The sequence below is a fragment of the Somniosus microcephalus genome, chromosome 3, assembly GCF_052327205.1.
Source record: "Somniosus microcephalus isolate GS21.2 chromosome 3, FLI_Smic_1.0, whole genome shotgun sequence".
Classification (NCBI taxonomy): domain Eukaryota; kingdom Metazoa; phylum Chordata; class Chondrichthyes; order Squaliformes; family Somniosidae; genus Somniosus; species Somniosus microcephalus.
In genome coordinates this window covers 348,616,266-348,642,031 of record NC_140989.1, presented here as the reverse complement: position 1 = coordinate 348,642,031, position 25,766 = coordinate 348,616,266, and the positions used below count along the sequence as shown (strand labels likewise).

Here is a 25,766-nt window from a genome sequence, read left to right as displayed (position 1 = left end):
CAACCATTTTCCTTTGTGCTAGGTATGACTCCTACCAGTGGAGAGTTTCCCCCTGATTCCCATTGACTTCAATTTTACTGGGGCTCTTTGATACCACACTCGGTCAAATGCTCAGTTAACATTTCAGGTTGGCGGCCTTTCCTCATCTATATGATTTAAGCATCTGAAGGGATATTTTCTGTAAATATTCCCTAATCCCCAAATGTAATTAATGAAAAATTGCAGAATATATCCAACCTCTCATCTCTCCTCCTCTGGTCCCCTCTCATCACTACTTATTCACATGATCTCCAATCCCTTCCTAAACCGGAATTAGCCCTGCGCTTTTTTTTTTGAAGGAACTAATGTGAGCTTGACTGCCTTTGTTGAAGCTTTGTTCCAAACATTAATTATGAACCTGGCTACTTTGGGCAAATGTGACCCTTAAACAAGATGCTTATAACACTGCATTGCTAGATTATTATAGCTTTGTAACAATGTAGCGCAGCTGTTAGCCTACATTGACTGTGGGATGATTTTTATACCGTGTGATGACTTGAAGGATATACTTGCATTGGAGGCAGTTCAGAGAAGGTTCACGAGGTTGACTCCTGGGATGAATGGGTTATCTTATGAGGAAAGGTTGAGCAGGTTGGGCCTATACTGATTGGAGTTTAGAAGAATGAGAGGGGATCTTATTGAAACATGTAAGATTCTGAAAGGGCTTGATAGGCTAGATGCAGGGAGGATGTTTCCCCTCGTGGGTGAATCTAGAACTAGGGGGCATAATTTCAGAATAAGGGGGCACCCTTTTAAATTGGAAATGAGGAATTTCTTCTGAGGGTGGTAAATCTTTGGCATTCTCTCCCCCGGAGAGCTGCGGAGGCTGGGTCATTGACTATGTTTAAGGTGGAGATAGACAGATTTTTGAATGGTAAGGGGGTGAAGGGTTATGGGGAGCGGGCAGCGAAGTGGAGTTGAGGTCCAGATCAGATCAGCAATGATCTTTATTGAATGGCGGAGCAGGCTCGAGGGGCCAAATGACCTACTGATGCTCCTACGTCTTATGTTCTTATGCTGACTTCTATTGCCATCCCTGCACCTGTGCTACTTAACCATGATGTTTCACCCGCGTTTGTGCCAGTGGCCAGATGTTGAACGTATTTTTTGGGGGGCTATTTCCGATTCCAGACATCGCTCCGACCAATGAAGACTGTAACTTTTTTTTAAAAAGCAGTACGTTTTACGTAGGCGTAATCTTTGACGTTGCGATCTCTCGTGGTTTCCATGACTTCAGTTTAAGGGATCTTCCTTGGCACAGGCTCACTGAGGCTGAATCTGCTGGAGTGAATGAGAGCGCCCTGATAACATCGCAGCGATAGCTGGCAGGTCGAGGGGGGAGTCTCTCGTTCCCAGCCGGGACTATGGTGAAACCGCTCTGCGACTTCCTGATGTTTACAACTCGACTGGTTGTGAAAATCAAGAACCTCCTATTCTGGGCTCTCACTTACAGCTTCTGCGGGCTCTGTGCCTGCCTGGTCTTGCTGAAACTTTTGTGGCACATCATCAGGAAGCCAGCAGACAGCTTTCAGTGGACTGTCCGCGAAAACCTGCCCGCCTGCTTAAACGACACGTCCTTGGGAACACACTGTTATGTCCGAATCAAGGTGAGGACTCGGGCGCCGCTGCCGCCGAATGCAGGCGGATTTGGGGGGGTTTGGTCGAGCGGCGGGCTGCTGTTTCCAAATTGTTCTTGTGTATTTATTTTCGTCATCTAACCACCGCCCCCCCCCTCCCCACCCCACTGTTTATTCTTGTATCTCGTCCACCAGCAGGAGGCCTGCATTTTGCTTTATTAGCACCGACTCGGAAGTGGAGACTGAACTATTATACAACGCCTGCACGCTGCAAACCTTCAAATCGTGCTTCAGCAAACATGTTGCTTATTTTTGAGTGCAGTGCTGCGAGATCGGTGGGCCGCCCCGGTCCCCCAACAGTGCGATGTGCACTGCAGTCCTTGCGACACATTAATATCTCTCCCAGTTGCAAGACAGCGATTGGGCAGGCTTGTTTATCATCAGCAGGGCTTGTCGACAAAGTGCTGAAATTGAGGACAGCTCCTCAATAAACTTGGACCTGGGCACCGCTAAAATCAAACAAGCGGGGTTTTTTTTCTTTCGAACGGACTCATTCACTGAATAATGGTTACAGGATAAATATTTTGACGTGTATCATTTTGATTCTCTTCCCCCCCCCCACCCAACTGTCTACAAATGTAAAATAATGATGGCTGTTCACCATTACCTCCGACCCGCAGTCATCGAACTTAAAACTACCGTTTTCAGAAAGTGGAGGCTTTGCCTGCCAAGCACGTTCTCCCACTGCAGGTCACCTCTAGCCGTGCCTTGGCTAACACGCTGCTGGAATAATAATTTCAAAAGTGCCTCAAAGCAAGAAAATCCCAGGTAGCACAACATTATAATAACACTCCCTTTTTTTGACCCAAACACCGAATTCTGAAACCTATTTAGTTTGCTTCCCTGATCTTTAAAGCAGTGTTCGTGGACCCCGCCTAGGAAAATAATCACTTTGAATTTTTTTAATATAAATATTTAGAGTTGCTTCCGCATATAAAATATGACGTTTATAATTAGCAAGGCAGCTCAATGACAATTTGAAATCTAATAATACTGTGGTAGATTTCCTGCACAACATGTATTTCAACGGGAGTTTAACAGGGTGCCGTGTACATCAAAATGTGTTTTTGAAGTTGGATTAATTATGGCCATACCTATTTAAAAAGGTGCAATAATTAGTGCTGCAATGATAACTCATACCTTGGCTGTAACAAAACAGTTGCAAAATATTTTTGTATTTAACTCTTGGGTTTCAGATTATTTGGGGCTTACAATGTCTGATGCTACATCTAACATTCGACATAGTACAAACCTATCGATAATGTAAAGGATGCAGCCACTTCTCTCTGCCATCTCATTTCTTAGTGTTTAAATGTAGAATTCGTAAAACAGGTTGAGAAAACTTCAGTAATTTAATATTGGGGATCTTTTAATACATTTTTGTTATGATGAACATTTCAGCATATTTTGTTTGAATTTGGACTGACAGCTGATTAAACTGCAACATGTTTTGTGCTGCTTAAAGAGACTGGAATGTTCATCTTTTGATGTCATACATGCACAAGATAGGAAAATTGGTGAATAGAGTGGTGTTGAAAAGTCTGTGATAGATTACTGTTATCCTGTCATAAGCTGCTACATTTCCTATATACTTTGCTCAGTGCATGCTTCTTAAGAAGTAGCTGCCAATTTTTTGATATCTAATAGATGACTCCATCTGCCATGCTGTGCTATTATCTTTGCCTTATGTTTCTTCTTCCTGAACTGTGCTAAGTCTCTGTTTCCGATTGCCTTCCCTCTCCCAATAGCGGCTTCAGGTGACCTATCCGCTCTGTCCACTTCAAACCCTCCCTCAGCTATTACGTGCATCAGTGCTGCTGCGCTGTGTCCTCTTTGCCCTACTGTTCCACCAACAAGAAATGCTGTGGAATTTGAGCTACCCTGCCAGTGAAGAGTAAACACCACTTTAGAGTGGCATAGAGGATGTTTGGATAATCCATTTTAAGACTTGAGAGGTAGCAGCATTAATGATGGAGGGGGATGTAATGATCCAGTGGGAGTTAGATTTGAAGCAGATATGGAACAATCAGGGATGAGTCTTAAGAAGAGACATGTCGAAGGAGAGTTGGAGACAAGACATCAAGCAGCTAAGAGAGGGGGCTTTTTTTGAAGTGAGTGGTCTGAGCGCAGGGAGAATTTCAGAGACACAAAGTGAGCAAGGAGTAGCTGGGGAGAAATTGCAGGGATAACAGGTGTAAATTTTAATTTAATTTTAACTGATTTAAATCAGTCCACCATTGGTGGCTGTGCTTTCAGCTACCTTGGCTTTAAGCTTGGGAATTCCCTCCCTAAACCTCTCCACCTCTCTACCTTTTTCTCCTCCTTTAAGATGTTCCTTGACATGAATCAACTGAGCAGCCTGCAGGTGGCGCTGTCCAGGGAGAGTATAAATACTCGGGCACAGGCCCAGCTTGCGCAGGACATTCTTAACAGGAACTAGTGAAGGACACAACTAGACCTCCATGTTGTAAAACAGTTGATTAAAGCTTTGTTTAATGCTTAGACCGAGTGCCTGGTAGTTTTCTTGCGTCATTCCTCAAAACCTATCTCTTTGACCAAGTTTTTGGTCACCTGTCCTAATATTTCCTTCTGTAGTTCAGTGTCAGAAATGTTTTATTGATAACGCTCTTGGGGGGGTGGGGGGAGGGTTTGCTATGTTAAATGCGCTGTATAAATGTAAGTTGTTGTGGTTGTAAATAATGGGTAGGAGGAAGAATGAGGATCTTTGAAACCTGCAGCAGGCACAGAGATACCAGAGACACGGACAATGATCTCTGAGAAAAAGAAAACAGAGCCAGAAATGAAAAGCAAGTGGAAGATGAAAGGGAATATCTGAAATGCATAGACATGAGAATCTGAGAAACTGAACAGAAGGCTGAGGCAGATAAAATAACTTGATGTTGAGGCCCACACCGTTTTCAAGTTAGCTGAGGATTTTTCACAGCTCTTAGTAAAATATAATTATATAGAAGATACTACCCATGCTCTGTAATCTTATTATAGCTTGCCTCCTTCCATACTGCACTGTAGGTGAAAGATGGAGAAAGAAAGTATGTGTGTGGGGGGAGTGTGGGTGTAAGAGATGTGAGGAGTAGAGATGTGGAGGAGGATACTACAATCTGGAGCCAGTAGGGTCACCTGTTCTTTTCCAGTTACCATGGTGCATAATAGTCATTTTAAGTGCAGATTTAACAATGCATGAATGCTTGCTGTCTTATCAAATCGGATCACTTTTGCAAATTTATTCACTGCTATTACTATAATCTATTTTAAACCTTTAATTGTAATAAATTACTTTGGTTTGGTAACTAAGAAGAATTACATATTCTAATCTTGACTCTTAAAATTGCAGTAACGGATGAGATTGTGTAAATTGATAGCTTTTTAATGGTGATTAATTTTAATTTGCAGATGTGTCCAAAAAAATATAAGTCTGACTTGCTAACAAGGTTTTGATGCCAATGAGCTGTCATATTTAATTAGCAACTAGTGTTGAAGGCTAAAATCCTAATAATGCCTTAATGTTATCAGAAGTAGTGTAACTTATCCTGGATTACTGTACGTTCCTGAAAATACATATTCATCTGGTTAACTTGAAGAAAAATCTATTTTGCATATAGCAGAACATGCGAAAACTCACGGATAAAAAGATGCTATTCAGCTCACTAGTCTGACAAATTCAAAAAGGGAGGGGGAATTAATTAATGCAATTTTTAAAAACCTGGGACATGAGGGGTGCCGTGATGGCACTCTGGCATAATGCATGAGAGTACGAACATGCAATGTAATACCTCTGTTCAAAAAAGGAGAAAGGGATAAACTAGGTAACTATAGGCTAATTGGCTTAATGCCAGTGGGTAAGCTTCTGGAGGCCATAATACAGAATAAAATTAATATAGGATAAAATGAACAGGTTTATTAAGAACAGCCAGCACAGGTTTGTAAAAGACAAGTCATATCTGACAAATTTAATTGAGCAAATAATGGAGTGTATTGGTAAAGGAAATGCAGTGGATGCTATCTATGAAGGTGTTTGATAAGGTACCATATAGGAGGCTTACTGATAAAATGGAGGCTCATGATATTAAAGGGAATGTAGCAGCACAGATAGGACAAAAGCAAAATACTGCGGATGCTGGAAATCTGAAATAAAAACAGAAAATGCTGGAAATACTCAACAGATCAGGCAGCATCTGTGGAGAGAGAAACTGAGTTAACGTTTCATGTTAATGGCCTTTCATCAGAACTGGAAAAAGTTAGAAATGTAACCGGTTTTAAGCAAGTGCAGGGGCAGGGAAAGAGTGGGGAGAGGGGTGGAAAGAACAAAAGGGAAGGTCTGTGATAGGGTGGAAGGCAGGAGAGATTAAATAACAAAAGGGATGATGGTGCAAGGCGAAAGGGAATGGTAATGGGACAAGTAAAGAAACAAAAGATGGGTGTAGAGGAGGTGTAAATGGGAATAGCAGAATCATTACCAACAGCTGCTGTCCAAAAAAAAGGGGCAGTGGTTATGATCTGAAATTGTTGCACTCAATCTTGAGTCCAGATGGCTGTAAAGTGCCTAATCGAAAGAGGAGTTGCTGCTCCTTGAGCTTACATTGAGATTCATGGAACAGTGTAGAAGGCTGAGGAGAGAGAGAGGTCAGAGTGGGAGTGGAGTGGAGAATTAAAATGACAGGCGACCGGAAGCTCAGGGTCATGCTTGCAGACTGAATGGAGGTGTTCTGCAAAGCGATCACCCAATCTGCATTTGGTCTCCCCGATGTAGAGGAGTATGAGCAGCAAATACAGTATACTAAATTGAAAGAAGTACAAGTAAATCGCTGTTTCACCTGGAAGGAGTGATTGGGGCCCTGGACAGTGGGAAGGGAGGAAGTAAAAGACCAGGTGCTGCATCTCCTGCGCTTGCATGGGATGGTGTGGAGCATAAACTCCGGCATAGACCAGTTGAGCCCAATGGCCTGTTTCTGTGCTGTAAATTCTATGTAACTGTATGTAAGTCTGGCGATGTGTGAGTCGGTGGGAGGAAAATGACTGAAATCTACTGGATTGTTAAAAAAAACAAACTAGTTAGCTAATGTTACAAAATGTTCACAAAATTAGGAAACACTTCTACACACACAGGGTTTCTGCTGGTTGGGGAATCTAAGACTAGGGGACAGTCTAAAAATTAGAACCAGGCCTTTCAGGAGTGAAGTTAGGTAACACTTCTACACACAAAGGTTGGTAGAAGTTTGGAACTCTGTTCTGCAAATGACAATTGATGCTAGATCTGCCTCCACAACCCTTTCAGGGAAGAGAACCAGCAATCTCTGCTTACATGTGATTCCAGTCCCACATTCTGAGGTTGATTCTTAATGATCAATAATGCCTACATCTCAAGAACAATTTGAAAAATACATGTCCCATAAACTCCACACCAAACCAATCCTGTTTTGTTTTGTTGAACTCTCGAGTTATTTGGTGATCAGTAATTTACCCAAAGCTTTGTCTCATTTTATCCCCACAAATGGGGGATAAAACATAAAGATTACTTATTGCTTCATATGACAGTTTCATTCGGTACTGGCAACATGATCTTTCAATGCAGATGGTGTATTTGGGTAACGATAGTCTTTAGTAGTGCTAGTGGAGGCAGCTCATATGTGTACAAAAACAATTTTTAAAATCTACCATCTGCTCTTTTAAAATGGGTTATATATTGTACTTAATTTTTTTTCTCTCTCTCCCTCTGAATTTCCAGGAGTCAGGATTAAGGTTCCACTATGTTGCTGCTGGAGAAAGGGGCAAACCCCTTATGCTGTTGCTGCATGGATTCCCAGAATTCTGGTAATGATTTTGTTTTTTACTTTCCTGAATCAGGAATTTGTAGCGTTTGAGATGTTGCTATTCTCTCTGTTCTACTCCTTTGTTATGTGTAACAAATTTGATTGTAGAAATAATTTTATACTGTAATGAACTGAAGCTGGTATGATTTTGAGCCAGATCCCACCAGTAGCCACCAAGGCATTGTCATTGAGACATTTACTGCTTTGAATAAGTTTCACAAACCATTAATTTCCATGTTTACAACTTTCCAATAACTGTGTTGTAACAGCTGCTGCATATGTGTTGTGTTTACCTGTAACATATACTGAATTATTGACACCTGTAGCTCCTAAGTATCTGTTACTTTATATATGTATAAATATAATAGTATATGCTTCACTAATTATTTAATATTTGCTCACTGTTACCATGATAGTTGTGATGTGGGTGAAAGGGACTAACCTGGTTGGAGCATTTGGCCTGGAGGTGCATGGCATCATGTAATATCTGCCATGTGTTGTTGAGAGAAAGCGATGGAGAAAATGAAGAGCTGCACTCACTCTTGCTACTCTTGAGAGCTCATTGAAGCTCTTCCTGCACTGGATCCGTGTCCTGGGGCTGGTGCTCCTGGAGCTGACACATCTCAGTCATGTCCCTCCATGCCTGGTGGACTTGGTGCTTTGGGATCCCCCTGGCATTGGCTGGAAAGATAACTTCCCTCCTCTCCCTAACCTCTTCCACCAGGACCTCAAGGGACCACGCCTGTGACTCATTTCTGAGCAATTTCTATTTCTAGCAGTCAAACTGCGAAATCTTGCAGAAGGGCACACAACATTGCTTTAAGAGGTGCATTCCTGCTTTAAATAGACCTCTGGTTGCACTCTGGAACTGGGTGGGTTTCCCAGGCGGGTCAGCGAATTGGGTAGGAAGCCCAATTGTGAGATTATAATGAGGCCCGGGAGTTCAGATACAGTGGGCTTGTTCTCTGGGGCACTCCACTATCCACCAGCCCAGCATTAAAATTGGGAACCCAAACTTGGATATAATGGTGTATGTACAAACCTTGTGTAAAGTGGTCATTCTGTATTTACAGTGAGACTGTTCTATCTACAGGAATTTGTAACACAATGACATTCTGTATTCACAGCTGAAGAACATTTGATAGTGTATAGTATTCTGTCCTCACTGAGAAGCCAGGTGCATATTTGCTGAGCTTCTGAACTAGATACACGACTTTCTCAGATTGGGTCATTTACTGCAATGCCTATGCACCATGCTGTCATGGAAGCAAACTTGATCCCAACCCACTCTATTGCTGATAATCATCATTAGCATTGAAGAATGACGCTGTCTTTGCTGATGACACCATCTTTTGCCCAGTAGCGAAAAGCAAGTGATGACCCAAATCAGGCAGATACGGACAAAATTGGATTGTGCATGGATATAGAGTGTCATCTACTACAATGGAAGAGCAGGCCTAACAGTTTATTCAGAAAGATGGGCTGTGCTGTTGCCCAGCAGCGTCTGGTTTATGGGTTGCAAACTCTCTTCAGTTGTGAATGTTGATGTCCTTGAACTGGATTTTCTGTCCATTGATTCTGATTGGGCAGAAATTCTAACCTTGGCTCAATGGTCAAATCTAATTGAGGCAAACGAAAGTTTCAGCTGGCTGAAAGAGTCTAAATCCTTAGGCCTGACATTTCTTATCACTGTTACCAAGTTCAGTATTTTAAAAAGCCTGTATCTGCCCAGCGATGGAGTATTGAAGCCCTGTTTGGCAGACTGCAGAGAAAACCTACCTCTTGCTCCTGAACTAAGTACAGTGCAAAGACATGCAGTCCAGTGGACAAGTGGAGGATGATTTTACTCATTATCAGAGTCAATTCTCTCCAACATTGAAAAGATATGGCCAAGCTGTCAGTTCGCTGCCTGGAGCAGCGCTGCAAGAATTGTTTGTGCTTAAGTTTGACGCCCATGTGAAACACAAGCGCTTGCTGCAAGTACACCTCAATGTTCTGTATCAGCCCAACTGTTCGGGCAGAAAGCCAGAGACAAAGCTTTGTGCATCTCTTTTCCTGCCTGTAGAGACATTTTCCAGATAGTGTAATTGCCTGGAACGTTGTCTCTTGTGCGCACAGTTGGCCATCAATTGCTGAGCTAGGGTTTCTGGAGCATGCATTAGTGTTTGGAAAATCTGTTGCTCATTGTGTACCTAAGTAGAATTTCTCCAAGTCTTTCCAGCAGCCACAGGAGGGTCCGTCTCATGAGGCAGCTGTCCTTATTACTCTGCCTGTCCCCTAATGTACTAAAACAGCCTTGGGTACAAGACTCTAACACTCAAACATTCTATATTTACAGTGAAAATGCCCTGCATATCAGACTAGATAGCAAGGACATTCTCAATATATTTACAATGGGAATGTCCTATATAGAAGACTGTAATGCAAGGGCATTCTATATTTATAGTCAAATGCCCTACATATGAGACTCTGTAACATACAGACATTCTATGTTCACAGTAAAAGATGAAGCTAATTCAAATTAAGAGCAACTTAAGTTTTCCAGAAATACATATTTGCTCTGTTCCAGTGTCCCTAACCCAGCGGTATCTTGCCGTTTGGCTACAGTCTTTGTTTGTAAAGTCATAGCATCTGAGTTTTCGGTATTCTCAAAAAAAAAATCAATTTTATTATTGTTACCTAAGCTAAAATTTGTATATAATTTGATTTTTAAACGTTCCTTTTCTAGATCTAATATTTTAATTTGCTAAACCAGCTGGAGTTTGTCCCGGTAACTAAATAGAATAGTTAACACAAAATTACAAATTTTCTAGTGTACCATTCCTAAACTTGCAAACATTACAATTTCAACTTAAATGTTTCACATTATTGATTACATTCTCTAAAATGGAATCCAGTATTTCACAATGTCTTGTGTAAGAACCATTTGTAAGTTTTGAAGTAGAATTACTCAATGAAAATTTTTGTATTTTGTGCAATGTAACCAAACTTTCTGATCCCAATTTAACTATCAAACACAGCAATATCATAGAGTTAAATATAAATTAAAACACTGAAACACACCGTTTGGCCCAACCAGTCCATGTTGGTATTTATCCTCCACATGAGCCATAATCCTAATCCCATGTGCCCACCTTGTCTTTTTTATCCTCTTTACTTCAACCACCTATCTAACCTATTATTAAATGTTACATAAGAACATAAGAAATAGGAGCAGGAATTGGCCACTTGGCCCCTCGAGCCTGCTCCACCATTCATTAAGATCATGGCTGATCTTGGGCTCAAAGCCACTTCCCTGCCTGCTCCCCATAACCCTTCACTCCCTTATCTTGCAAGAATCTGTCTATCTCCACCTTTAAATGTATTTAATAACCTAGCCTCCACGGCTCTCTGGGGCAGAGAATTCCACAGATTTACGACCCTCTGAGAGAAGAAATTCCTCCTCATCTCAGTTCTAAAAGGGCGACCCTTTATTCTGAAACTATGTTGACATGGTCTCTGTTTCAGTCACTAACTCTGACAGTGCATTCCACAGCCCCACAACCCTCTGTGGTACAAAACAATTTCTCCTGCTCTCTATCCTAAATCTCTTACATTTAATCTCATATCTATGTCCCCGTGTTCTAGACTCCTCAACCACTGGAAGCAGTCTGATTCTATATACTCTGGCCCATCCCGTCATAATTTTAAACACCTCTATTAAATCACGCCTTAATCTTCTCTCTCCTAATTTTTCAATGTTTTTCTTCATATTTTCTTTTCTTTTACCAGGCAGCATGCTAGTGAATCTGCGCTGTACTCTCTCTTGCCTCAACATCTTTCCTACAGTGTGGAGCCCAAAACTACACACTAGGCTGAATTTTTCTCACCTTGGCGGATCCAGTGCGGGCGTGTTGGTGTCTGGTCGCGGCTCCGCTGCTGGCTCCATCCCACTCTGCAAAATGACTTCCCGTTGACGGGGCTTGTTAAGCCCACCCAGCTGGTTTCCTGGGCCAATTAGAGGAAGCGGGTCTGGTGACCTCATTCATGACCCGTCATCAGCCGGTTTCCTTAAAGGGACCATGACCAACTTACTTTTGACATTTGTGCTGTCAGTGCACTACAGCATTGGAGTGCTGCAAACACTGACAATAACTGCACAGAGGCAGAGGGCTGCACCCAGGCTCTCCCATGACTCCCTCCATATGCTTAGAGAGGGAGTCAGAGCACGCAGGGAGGTCCTCTTCCCTTCCTATGGGCGGAAGAGACCTCCCCAGGAGAACAAGACAGCCTGGTTCCACATTACACAGGAGGTCACAAGCAGGGATGTCATCAGGAGGACCTGGGTGCAGTGCCGCAAACCTTTCAATGATCTCATTAGATCATGAACCATTAGTACAAAGCCACATTCACCTTCATCCTCCTGTGCCTCTCATCACATCCCCATCACTCTTCCTTCCCTACCCTATTCCTGCACATCCTTACTCACACTAACTTATCTTGTACCGCCACCCATCCCTCTTTATCTACATTATCACACCTCCATCTCACTAGCCACCCCTCACACTCACCCTCATACTAGTGCAAATATACCAACTAATATCACACAAGGGTAATCACTTGGGTGTTTTATCCAATGTTCATGTAAAGTTCCTGTTAATGTGCTGTCAAACATTGAAACCTTTATTTTCAACACTTTCCAGTCTTGGACAGATTTGTGTGCACCTTTTAGAGGTGGCTTAGTGAGTTGCAGTGAATGGTGAGACAAAACGGTTCCCCCCGCAATGGTGGCGAGTGTGAAAGGAATGGCTTGGGCACTGTAAGGATGCTTTATGGTGTTGGTGTGGGGTGGTGCCAACCTGGCGCATCATGTGGCAGCCAGGGTGTACAGCGTCAAGTGAAGTAAATCTGGCCATGGTGACACCATCCCTGGCCTCCCGGCCAGCAATGTGCTTGTGCTGATGCCCTGTGTCCTGTGCAGCATCAGGTGATTGCGGAGAAGGTTGGTGGTGGTGTTGTTGGTGCTGCTGGTGTGCCTAGAACTGTTGCTGTTGGGGCTGATCGAGGTCGGATTCTGAGGACCAAGGTGAGACAGTATAAAGGGCACCCATGTTGATGGAATAGATGGCAAGTGAAGTAGAGATGACTGAATCATTCTGTCAATGGTGAGAGAGTTCTTCCAATGAGATAAGAGTGGAAAGTGGAATGCCTGCAGAATCTGTGCTGGAAATGGACTGGTAAAGAGCTTGTGGCTGAGGAAAGTGTTGGTCTGTCAGGTGGGAGCTTTTACTGTACATTTGAAGCTGTCAAGTAATCAGCTGCAGCAGGCCATTCAACTCCCGCCTCAGGTTCACAGACGTGGTCCCTGAGCAGCGTGGACCCCGTGAGCGAGCAGTGAAAGTTAAAAGGAAAGGTTAAAAGCATTATTAAGGGTCTGTCAACAACCCAATAATAGGAGATCTCACATGCACCATTGGGAAAGGTACATTGCGGCGGCTTGACAGCGGAGTCCCGGCCCGCTGTCAAAAAAAAAATCTAATTTCCCTCCCGACTCGGCACCGATCCCGTCCGCTGACCCCCTCGGAAAATTCCGGCCATAGTCTTCCAACTGTGGCCTTACTCAGGTTTTATATAGATTCACCATTACATCTCACCTTTTATATTCTATGCCTCGCCATAAAACTCAAAATTTAATTCCCTTTTTTGACCTTTCTACTTGAGGTGCTGCTTTTAATGCCTTGTGAACCTCAACTCCCAAATGTCTCTGCTTTTCCGCATTACCTAGCCTTCCTCATTTCAGAGTATAATCATAGAATTCCATCTGTCACTTTTTTGCCTATTCCTCTATCTTTTCTGCTGAATCTTTACCAGCTTACATGGTGAGTATTCAAACAACTAAATGTGTGCAGTTAATATATTGGAAACTCGGACAACCCTACTTATCTTTCCACACATTGAAATAAAATCAAGATGATTTTACATCTGTTATAGAAAGGGCATTAAAGTCGTACATGCATAGATTCACCATGATGATGCCAGGGATCAAAAACCGTAGTTATGAAGAGCGAGTTGTGATACTGCTGGTGCAGAGAGGTTAAGAGGAGATTTAATAGAGGTTTTTTAAATTGTGATGTATTTTGATAAGGTGGATAGAGTGAAAAGGGAAGACTCTTTCCTCCGTTTAGGTGACAAGTGTTCATCAATTTGAAATTGTGAGGAGAGAGCTTAGGAGAAGTTTCTTAACACAGAGGGTTGTTCAAGCAGACATGATGGGCTGAGTAGCCACCATTGCTGTCAACTTCTACAGTTCTTCTATGATTCAGGCTGCCTCTTACAGACAGGCTCTTAGAGGCAGAGGTATGGGATCAGCTCAACTGTTCCCTCGGCCACAAGTGGAGCATGTAACAGCGGCATACATGCCAACCATTCGCAACTTCTCAGATAATGAAGCAGTCCATGCCCGCATGCAGCAAGACCTGGACGACATTCAGGCTTGGGTTGATAAGTGACAAGTAACACTCATGCCACACAAGTGCCAGGCAATGACTATCTCCAACAATCGAGAGTCTAACCACCATCCCTTGACATTCAATGACATTACCATCGCCGAATCCCCCCACCATCAACATCCTGGAGGTCACCATTGACCAGAAACTTAACTGGACCAGCCACATGTTGCCACAGTATTTAAGAGCAGGTCAGAGGCTGGGTAATCTGCAGCGAGTGTCTCACCTCCTGACCCCCCAAAGCCTTTCTACCATCTACAAAGCACAAGTCAGGAGTGTGATGGAATACTCTCCACTTACCTGGATGAGTGCAGCATTATTCAATGAATATTATTGGCCTCAAGTATGACATACAAAAAGAAGTAGTTCCAATGAGAGTGAAGTTAAACTGAACTTGCCATGAGTTAAATTGCAGCTATACCCAATATTCCATTTGTTGTATTATGAGGGAAAAACTGAAGCACAAAAAGTGTAATTTTTGCAGTGGGGATATATATGAGTTTGAAGCACTCAGATAGTGCAAAATATATTTTGTAGGGGAGCCTGGGAGCATATTCTCTCTCTCCTGCACCCCCACCACCCACCCTGGCAAATTCAAATTTTTGAGTCTTTTTTGTGCCTTATCAAGCATTATAACGAGTGCTGTAATTCAGCATTTGAAGCCAAAGGTCATTTATTCTGGAATGGTTTCATATATACATGTATTTATACATATGTGTAATTTTTTAATATTAAAATAAATATAGTTGTTACAAGCCACAGTCCTCTCTTGATTTTGGCACCATCAGAAGGGATTATTCAACGACTACAGCACAGCCGGCTTCTATGTACGCAGGTGCCGTAGCTGATGGAGATAACAACATAAAAACTGGAAGCGCACAGAGGAGAAGCAGAGCTGCTGGGCTTCAGCTGACTCGGTCGAATTCAGCTGATTTTGAGCCACAAGTTTGGACAGCACTATCAAGGGCCCCCGAATCACTGACTATTTGTTTAAAAAAACAGGCACACTAGGGAGACCAGGGGTAATGTAGAGATAGGGAAAAAAATAGGATTTGATGCCCTCATTGGGGGCTATAAGTCATTTGAGTGTCAATATTTCTTATTCCAAGTACACCTTGACCAATGTTCTCTGATGCAGGTACTCTTGGCGTTATCAGCTTCAAGAATTTAAGAGCGAATTCCGTGTCATTGCCGTTGATTTACGAGGATATGGAGAATCAGACGCACCCATTGGTCGAGAGAATTACCAGCTGGATTATTTGATCACCGATGTAAAGGACATTGTGGAATCCCTTGGTAGGTCAGTTGGAAGGATGCCTGGTTGGCTTTCAATGACGTATTTTATTCTGAGGCTGTACCACCAGAATGCTGCTTCCTTTATTCCTCTTTCTAATTTCCACAATGATTTTTTTCTCTCTCTGTTATTCTCCCAACAGAATGCAGATACTGCGCTGGTGTTGTAACCAATGGTTACCATTTTACATTGTAGCACTTTGGCTTTGTGCTGTAAGTCATGACTAACTTTGTAAGTGTGTTGGAAACTGAGGAGCAGTGGGCCGATCTGCAAATCTGAGAATTCTATGATGTTCAAATTGTTCTCGTTCTAAGACAGAATTAAATCACAGAGGCAGCAGCCATATTCTCATTTTCTGCTGTAAATAGATAAAACTGTATAATTTTGCAATTATGTTTATAATAACTGGCAAATTTCCACTGATATTTTAGGCAGATTTTTTTTCTCCCACACACATTTTTCTGTTTTCACGAATGACGGGCTAGTTTGCTACGGTTCACTAATTTTAGCTAACCCACATCAGCATGGTGGGTGAGCAGCATTTTACTTCTCATATTTTCAAGCAATCCTAATTCAGTGGCAGAAATGAAAGAAACCCACCAATCACAACACACCTATAAGAATACTGGTTCCACCACTTTGCCAGTACCTGGTAGGGAAATGCTCAACTCTTGCCAGAACAAGGAAGACAAAAAGTCTCCTTCGCAGACGGGGACATCAAGATCCTAACGAGCAGCGTTATGGAAAGATGTGCTAAACTTTTCAGTCTAAAGATTGGCCCACAAATTTACACTGGACCAAGAGAGCAAAGCAGCAAATTGCTAACCAGATCAACTTGGGATCACCCCTCGGAGGACCTGGGATGAGGTTGGCAAGAAGTTCAGTGACTTGTAAAATAGGAGCATGAGTAAGACAAGAATCGTTTTGCCTTTGAGAACATGAAGTATATTTAATACAGACAAATGTAAAATATCACACATAGGGAAGAAAAAATGTGCAATGCACGTATTGCATGAATGTCCCGCCCGCCCCCCCCCCCCAAAGACCCATCCCGACTTTCTCTCCCCGAAATATCTTCCTTTCTTTTCTCACTCAGCCTCTGCACTGAGCGACTCCTCATCCTCTTTATTTAAGGCCACAAAGTTTAATTGCAAGTAAAACTAGCCTGTGGTCAGCCCGAGTTTAATTGCTGTTTGGAGAGAGAAGTTTGCAGATTGGAAGGTGCTTGTAAATTTCTGGCTCCAGGTCAGAAAGAAACAGAATGAAATAGCTACTATAAAATAGTTAACATAAAAGGCAACCCAAAAATCTTCTACCGGCATGTAAACAGTAAGCGGGTAGTAAGAGGCGGGGTGGGGCCTATTAGGGACAAAGAAGGTGATATATGCTTAGAGGCGCAGGGCAAGGCTAGAATACTCAATGAGTACTTTGTATCGGTGTTTACTAAGGAGGTGGATGCTGACAAAATATGGCCATTGGAAAAGGTAGAAGCAATGGAAGGGGTGAAAATTGATGGACAGGATGTACTAGAAAGGCTGGGTATGCTTAGAGTGGATAAGTCACCTGGTCCAGATGGCTTGCATCCAGGCTGCTAAGGGAATTGGGGGAGGAGATAGTGGAAGGGCTTGCCATAATTTTCCAATCTTCCCTAGATGCAGGAGAGGTGCCTGAGGATTTGAAAATGGCAAATGTGACACCATTATTCAAGAAAGGGTGTAAGGACAATCCTAGTAACTACAGGCCAGTCAGTTTAACATCAGTGGTGGGTAAAGTTTTAGAAACAATAATCAAGGAAAAAATTAACGGGCACTTGGAGAGGTTTAAGCTAATTATGGAGAGCCAACACGGATTTGTAAAAGATAGATCGTGTTTGACTAATCTAATTGAATTTTTTGATGAAGTAACAGGGAGGATTGATTAAGGGAATGCAATGGATGTTGTCTACATGGATTTTCAGAAGGCGTTTGATAAAATACCACATAGAAGGCTGGTTAATAAAATTGAGGCTCATGGAATAGGTGGGTCAGTGGCAGCTTGGATAAGGAATTGGCTTAAGGATAGAAATCAGCGAGTTGTGGTAAATGGCTGTTTTTCAGACTGGAGGATGGTAGACAGTGGTGTTCCCCAAGGGTCAGTGCTGAGGTCACTGCTTTTTTTGATATATATAAATGACCTGGATATTGGAATACAGAGTAGAATTTCTAAATTTGCCGATGACACCAAACTTGGGGGGTGTGGCAAACCGTGATGATGATACCAATCGACTGCAACAGGACATAGAAAGGCTAGTAGAATGGGCAGACAAGTGGCAGATGGAATTTAACACAGAGAAGTGTGAGGTGATGCATTTTGGCAGAAGGAACAGGGAGAGGTTATATACACTTAATAGCACAGTTTTAAAGAGTGTGCAGGGACAGAGGGACCTGGGAGTTAATGTGCATAGGTCCCTGAAGGTGGCAGGACATATTGAGAGAGTGGTTAACAAAGCATATGGGATCTTGGGCTTCATAAATAGAGGTATTGAGTACAAAAGTAGAGAAGTTATGCTGAACCATTATAAAGCGCTGGTTAGGCCACAACTGGAGAATTGTGTCCAGTTCTGGTTACCACACTTTAGGAAGGATATGAAGGCCCTTGAGAGGGTGCAGAGGAGATTTACCAGAATGGTTCCGGGGATGGGGGATCTTAGCTACAAGGACAGGTTGGAGAAGCTGGATTTGTGTTCATTAGAGCAAAGGAGGTTGAGGGGTGATTTGATAGAGGTGTACAAGATTATGACGGGTTTGGATAGGCTTGATGGGGAAAGGCTGTTCCCACTAGTTGCTGGTACAAGGACTAGGGGACACAGATTTAAGGTTTTGGGCAAGAGATACAGGGGGGATGTGAGGGAAAACTTTTTTACGCAGCGAGTGGTGAGGACCTGGAACTCACTGCCGAGGGAAGTGGTGGAAGCGGAGACACTCAATGTTTTCAAGGGGAGACTGGATAGGCACTTAAGGGAAATAAAGTTGCAGGGCTACGGGGATAGAGCGGGGGAATGGGACTGACTGGATTGCTCTACAGAGAGCCGGCGTGGACTCGATGGGCCGAATGGCCTCCATCTGTGCCATTATGACTCTATGGGGGCAAAATTGGGTCACGCCCCCTTTGGGGCACTAACTTCACTTCTTTTAGTGCCCCAAAAAAGTTAGTGCCCCCGTGCCCAAAATTCACTGGCAGTGCACCAAGAGGGAGGCGGGGCACTACTGGAAGCGCCCCGCCTCCCTCTTGTGGCGCTGCGAGTGAATATCGCGGCGCTACGTGCAGCAGCGCCATGTGCTGCGGCAGTTCGCGCTGCGGTACTGCAGGCCTTCCTCCCCTTATTAAAGGGGAGGGGCCTAGCGCAGTGCGACCCGGGGCCCAGCTGGGCCACCAGGGATCGGAGTGCCAGCAAAAAGAGCCCGGCACTCGAGAAGTGCCGGGTTCACGGAAGGCAGCCAGCACCCTGTGTGTGGGGGGGGCTGCACAGGAGGCCAGGGACAGCAACAGGGGCAGGTGCTGGCAGGCGGCCAGCAACAAAAATGGCCGTCCGGCACCTCACCTTTACTTTGTGCCGCCCCAGCCGCAGGTTGGCCCCCTTCACCCTGTCGGACATAGCGTCCGGCAGTAAGTCAGGGGACGCTGCCGAAGATCGGGCCGGGGCACGAGCGGGGCGCTGCGCACGGTGATGATGTAATCGCTGGAGGTGCAGCGCTGCAGGGTGCTAACGGTTACCGCCACCACTAACCTCCCACTGAATTTCGCCCTCTTAGGGTGCTAATGGGAGGTGCAAATCAATCGAATTTTCCCCCCTATGCCTTTTTAAAAAAAAACTTAAATACTTTTGCCGCTTGAAGTATGATGTTTGAAATGTGACAGTTGTTCTCAAAACACTAAGTATAATATGTAGATAAATAAGTACCAGCTGTGCTGAGATTTTGAAATTGTGTGCTTCCTTCTTATCGCTAAGTCACAGGTGTGATGTGTGATTTAATAACTGAATTATATTTTCTATCCCACCGGATGCTGTAATGATAATGATGGTAGGATTGCTATTTTGGAAGGATGAGAGTAAATGGATTGACAAACCTTCTTCATCCCAACCTATCATGCGAGCTTGGGAAATGTCCAGTTTTTCTACAGAATTATTTATTTTCATCCAAAAATACATTTTAAATTTTTTAATGAAATTAAAGTGCTAACATTAACTTTGTATGTGTGCGATAGGCCACAGTATGTTCCAGGGAAAATAGGCTTTCTGCGCAGGTTTTGTTGTGCCTAGTCTGGGTGACCTTTCTCTAGCTCCCTCCGTGAGATAATAATTGGCTTAATTGTTGCTTTCAGTTCCCAAGCTTTAATCTATTACCACTGTATTACATTCCTGTTGAAAAATGCAGTGTGCCAGTAATGTTGACAAAATTACCCTTGGCACCAAAATTATGATTTTCTACTCACCATTAAGCAGCTGTTAATAATGTTGAATTTCAAAAAATCCCTAGTGTTTGTTTTCACAAATAATTTTGTGGCTGCAACATATGTCTCATACCTAAACATATTCAAAGAAGTTTTAAGAAATAAATACCATTATAAAGGTTCAATTTTATTCAGAGTCTTTCTTATGAATTTCACAATTAAATCTAATGGCACTGAGAGGGGATCTCATTGAAACTTATAAAATTCTAACGGGACTAGATGCAGGAAGGATGTTCCCGATGGCGGGGGAGTCCAGAACCAGGGGTCACAGTCTAAGGATAAGGGGTAAGCCATTTAGGACTGAGATGAGGAGGAATTTCTTCACCCAGAGAGTGGTGAACCTGTGGAATTCTCTACCACAGAAGGCAGTAGAGGCCAATTCATTAAATATATTCAAGAAGGAGTTGGATACATTTCTTAAGGCTAAAGGGATCAAGGGATATGGGGAGAAAGCAGGGACTGGGTACTGAGTTTGGATGATCAGCCATGATTGCATTGAATGGCGGAGCAGGCTCGAGGGGCCGAATGGCCTACTCCTGCTCCTATCTTCTATGTTTCTATGTTAAGGTGATTGCTGCTGCTTTTGAAAAATATGTATTTTGAAATCCTTATCCTTAAAGCACATTTCACAATAATTCAAAAAAAATCTTTGTGTTTTGATCTTCAATTTAAAAATAACGGCCCAGATTTTGCAGTAAAAATAACGGCGAGGCTATCGGCGGTCACAGTTATTATAGAGTAAATTGCACAGCAACTTCCGTCGACCGCACATGTGCAGTTAAATGCGGAGATCAGGAAGTTGCTGTCCGAGTTACCCAGCTCCTCCAGAGCTGAGAGACTTGGCATTGAAACACATGGATTGCATGAACTTGCTGTACTTACGTGATAGATACCCACTAAACTCGCCAGAAAAAGTTAGGGCTTGTCCATTCCAGTGTAAGTAAATTTTTAACAGCATGATAAGTCTTAATTACTGCCAAACTGCTGGCACTGAAAATTAACTTTTACAAGTATGGCGGCACATTCCTTCAGATTGTAATTATTGTTGGAGATTTTAAATATTTCATTTTTTAAAACTTTTTCTTTCTGTCTCTTTTATCTCTTAATCCCATCTTTTTTTCCCTCAATTGTGTTTTCTGTATATGATTTGGCATTGAATTAAATATTCGAACTTGCACTTCCGGGTTCAGACTACGTGTCTCAGGTGCTGTGCCGAAATGGATTTCTAATCATTGCAAATTCCAGTGCAAAATCCCATAGAAAATCTGTGGACAAATGTAAGTGTAATGAACGGCCAATGCCGTTCATTCGCCGCTGACTGCAAAATCCGAGCCATTGAACCCTGTATGATTGATATTGTATTCTTGTTGCTTCTCCCTGTCGAAAGCTACCTATTCATTGATATATTTTTCTAATTTTAAAGTTAGTCTCAAGATTATCTGCACTAGGATAAGATTAGAGTTCCCAAGAATCTAAAAAGGCAGTCAAGGTATTGGCTGCGGTGACCATGTTCGGATTTTACTTGGCCAGGTGTTTTCAGGGACCAAGACACGATGACACTTCTCCAGCTGAGCTTTCCACAACCACAAAGCCCAACTGGATAGAAAACAAAACTTTCAGACAAGTGCAATATGTGATTTGGGTTTTAGAAAGAGATGTAGAAATGATGGGATATTTTAGAACCAAACAATTATGCATTATACAGTTTTCTATTAAGTTGATTTAGATTTTTCTGATCAACATTGCTTACATTTATTTTCTCGTTTCTATTTATTGATGTGTTGGTTTTCACGTTTTTTGCAGGCTACAAGAAGTGTGTTCTGATTGGCCATGACTGGGGTGGACTGATCGCCTGGTGTTTTGCTATCTATTATCCTGAGATGATAAATAAGATTGTCATTTTGAACTGCCCACATCCTAAGGCTTTTTGTGGTAAGTTCCATTTCGAGCCACTTGATTCTATTTACTTAATGAGAAATGATTGATGTCCAGGAACCCCCCTGATGGGTTAGTGAATTTATTCTGTGAGCAGTTGAGCCTTGCAGTCCAGGAGGCTCCGAGGCTTGATCTCCTATCTATGCTAAGTTGGTTGATCTCTTGGGAGGTTGGTGGTTGGGGCACTACAATGGGTCTCAGCATTCGTCGGTTAGGGATAAGAAAATGGGTATCCAGCAATACCTGATGGAATTGAGGATAAGATCAGACTCAGTTGTGATGTCCCTTGCAATTAAATAGCCTGCTGACACAATTAAGGTTCACACCTGATTAGCAACCATTCAGGCAAAGCATTTGAGGTCCACAAATTCCAATGGAACGATAACCCAGCAAGGAATCAATGCCTTCAGGAGAGGAGTGAGGAGAAAAATTAATGAGAAGAAGAAAAAATAAATAATATATATATTATACGTATATAAAATTGATGCTTTGAGTGGTTTAACCAGCAGTGCTTAAATTTTGATGCCGCTCATAAAAAGGCCCAAAAAAATGTAAAATAATTTTTCTGTGGGCCCACGAGAAACATGAGTGCTCTTCCTAGACCCACAAAAAAAACCCTGGCCCACTGTCAGAGCGTTCATGTGCCCCCCAAACCAACCCCCCCCACCCCCACATCCCAGACTCGACCTGCTGGCCAGCTCTGTGTGAGAGCCCACTGATTTCCTGCCCTCCCCAACCAGCGAGCTACAGCGGGATGTCTGCTTGTTGCACGCAGCTCACCAGCGGCATTTAAATGAGGCCCAAAGCTGAATTTGGCTCAAGCCTCGGGCCCCAAGGGTCGGCACGCTGTTTGACACTAATGCACTGTTGCTCCACCGACTCTGCGCCCATTTTGGCTGCAGGTCCAAATTCTCGTCCAGAATCTTACAATTGGCATTGGTTTAATCAGAAGTGAAGGCTTCCTTCTTCTTTCTCTAGTGAGCTCTTCCTCAGGTTGGGGCATGATCGTTTGAAGCGTCTTCCTTCAGAGGTTTTGGAGCTTGGCTATTATCCAGTTGGATAGTTAGCTCTAATTATGTCCTGTTTGTTTATTATAAAGTTCTGCCATCCTAGACACTCTTATCCGCTTTTTCTTAAGAGCAGATGCATAGATTCTAATTATCACAGTTCATCACAGTTTCAACAATGGGAGTCAGTTCGACTGTGACATTCTCAAGTGATTCATCCCTCCTTTCTTGTCTTTTTCATGATTCCTTTTTAATTGAATTCAATGTTAATTAGTTTCTATTTTAAGATTGTTTCAAAAAAAGCTTTTGTTTCATTAGGGTTACCAGTTTGGTGGATTCATGCAATTCACAACTAGATTTGAGTAATTAACTTATATTTAATAATACAAAATACAACAACATTTATATGTGATAAAATAACATGATGCAGCATACAATTATACATCACAATAGTCAAATGAAAAATACTTGATTTTATAACACTAATGTAAAGTAAATCCAGATCACTATTTCAAGATAAACCTTTCAGTCGGACATGGGCGGATAGGGAATAAGGAAAATAGGGATGGTGGAGTGGAGGTCGAAGATCAGCCACAATCTTATCGAGGGACCATAAGGCCGACTCCTGCTCCTAATTCTTATATTATTATATTAATGGGTTCAAAATGGCAAAAGGCAAATTTAGTAATAATAGCAGGAGATACTTCTGCATGCAAAGAGTGTGTAACACTTAGAATGCGGTTCAATATCGGGCAATGCAGGCAAAAACCTTGTTGTTATTTAGGAAATATTTGGATGCTGTGAAGGGGGCTACAGGTTTTCCTGGATGGTCAGCTCAGATATCTGTAAGAGGGGAAGCAGGTGGGGGCCTCATTAATATTTAAATGTTGGGGTCCTATAACTGCTGATTGTGTAGATGGTGCCCAGTTACGGACCCGCCACTGAAATCTGGCGGCCAGCAGGAGCAAGACCAGAAGACGCTCAAGTAAGTTTTAAAAAAAATTAATAGTGGACTGGCAGGAGCAGGAGTGCCCCCTCCAGACACCACAACAAAAGCTCGGGCCCTGGGCAGCCCTCCCCCCTCCCCAGACGGCAATCCCCTCTGGGCCTACCCTCACCACTGACCTTGGTGCCGGGGACCGCTCCCTCAGGTCCCCAGTGGCTGCCTGCTACCATGCAAAAATTCCACTCCCGCCCACCGTCCACCTAACGATTCCCACCCGGCTTGGGCAGGGGTCTGTCCTGGAATATGCTATTGCGTTCAAGTGGCCCGAGCCTCACGCTGGTGTTGTCATGGGCGCTTCCCGCCCGCCCCGAGCCTCACGCACGCTGCGCTAGCGCACCAAGTTAAAATTGGGGCCAGTATTGTTGTCTGAAACAGTGTCTGGTTTAGGCTTGTGTGTCATCATTGCTGCTGACACATTGGGTTCACCGAGGTGTGTAGATGGTGCCAAGATTATGACGGGTTTGGATAGACTACAGGGGGAAAGGCTGTTCCCACTAGTTGATGGTACAAGGACTAGGGGACACAGATTTAAGGTATTGGGCAAGAGATACAGGGGGGATGTGAGGAAAAACTTTTTTACACAGCGAGTGGTGAGGACCTGGAACTCACTGCCGAAGGAAACGGAGACACTCAATGTTTTCAACGGGAGACTGGATAGGCACTTGAGGGAAATAAACTTGCAGGGCTACGGGGATAGAGCGGGGGAATGGGACTGACTCGATTGCTCTGCAGAGCCGGCACAGACTCGATGGGCTGAATGGCCTCCTTCTGTGCCTCTATGACTAACCTGGAGGCAGTGGTTTGGTATTTTCCCTTCAGCGTTCTATATACTGTACAGCTTGTACAGCCATGTCAACATCTGACGAGCTTTCACTTCAGCGTGCTGGAATTTCATCAGCGTGTTTTCACCAAGTCAGGGGCAGCACAGCAGAAGTGCGAAGGTTATTTTCTTCCTGTAATCAAAAATAAAGGTTGGTTTCCTGAAGAAAATTCACCATTTACCCCACAACTTCACTCCTCTGTGGGGCTCCACTAATCTAATGGCTGCAGCAGGTTCCCCACTTTAAAAGCTATTTATTTCAGCTGCCAACAGCTGGATGTTGCCCGAGTACAGTTTCCATCCTCCACGGCTCGCCTGAAAGGGAGAAACTGTGTCACAGAAAACGAGGGGCAGCGTGGCTCCAGGTTTCTGCATCAGGCAAAATGTAATTTGTCACATTTTCACAGCTACAGAAATAGAATAAAATCTTGCTTTTTGTTTCTTATCAGTAGAGGTTTACTTTCCTGAAACATTTTACTCCTGCTGCCAAAAAAAATGAAAGAGGTTATTTCAAATCTGTTTTTAACAGTCAAGGGCAAATACAATGATACCGTGGCAACATGCTTACGATATACCTATTACAGAAATATCTGAAAAATATTTTTATTGATGTCAAACCTGGTTTATCTGCTCATCTTTGAGATTAACCAGAGGAATAAATGAATTCAAGACCTACCATGAGCCAATCTTTGCACGGTAGAAATCTCTCAAAATGAAGCAACCCCACAGTGAGAAACATATTTGCTTTGCTGCTCTTTGTGCTGTATGGATGGGTATTAATCTGCACCTAATTAAATGTTTCTTTTAATGAAAATTCCCAGTTAAGAGATGCACATTACCAAGACACTAATGCAAGAGCTGCAGAGGTGGAAATGAGAATTAATAATTAGATAGACGTTAGGGGGTTTAATTTCCTTTCGTATACGCTCACAGTGATTTGCTGCCAGTGCTGTTTTAATGCCCCTGTTTATTTTAAATGGGTTGACGATTGTGTTAAAACAGTACAGATAGGAATGTAACACCAATCTATTAATCAGTGCACCGAGGAAATTAACACCCTAGTACAACATGGGTTTCTCCTGATTAGCTGAGTTAAAACTAAATGAACAGTGAATTAATTATTAATGCTTCTAAGTCAAAGTTGGATTATTGATTGGTTCAAAAATGAAGGGAAACCATAGCTAACAATGGTGACAGTTCTATCTGGGCACCCTCAATCAGTGG

The 25,766-nt window shown here is 43.0% G+C and overlaps 1 protein-coding gene across 1 annotated transcript in view; it reads left to right on the top strand.

Moving 5' to 3' along the window:
* The first annotated feature begins 1,172 nt into the window (after nucleotides 1-1,172).
* ephx4 (epoxide hydrolase 4) overlaps nucleotides 1,173-25,766 on the top strand; it is a 48,377-nt gene continuing 23,783 nt past the window's right edge. Inside the window, exons 1-4 of the mRNA XM_085983347.1 lie at nucleotides 1,173-1,646; nucleotides 7,420-7,505; nucleotides 15,128-15,285; nucleotides 21,578-21,706. Coding sequence (XP_085839473.1) covers nucleotides 1,404-1,646; nucleotides 7,420-7,505; nucleotides 15,128-15,285; nucleotides 21,578-21,706 — 616 coding nt within the window. The 5' untranslated portion in view covers nucleotides 1,173-1,403. The remainder of the gene's footprint in view (nucleotides 1,647-7,419; nucleotides 7,506-15,127; nucleotides 15,286-21,577; nucleotides 21,707-25,766) is intronic.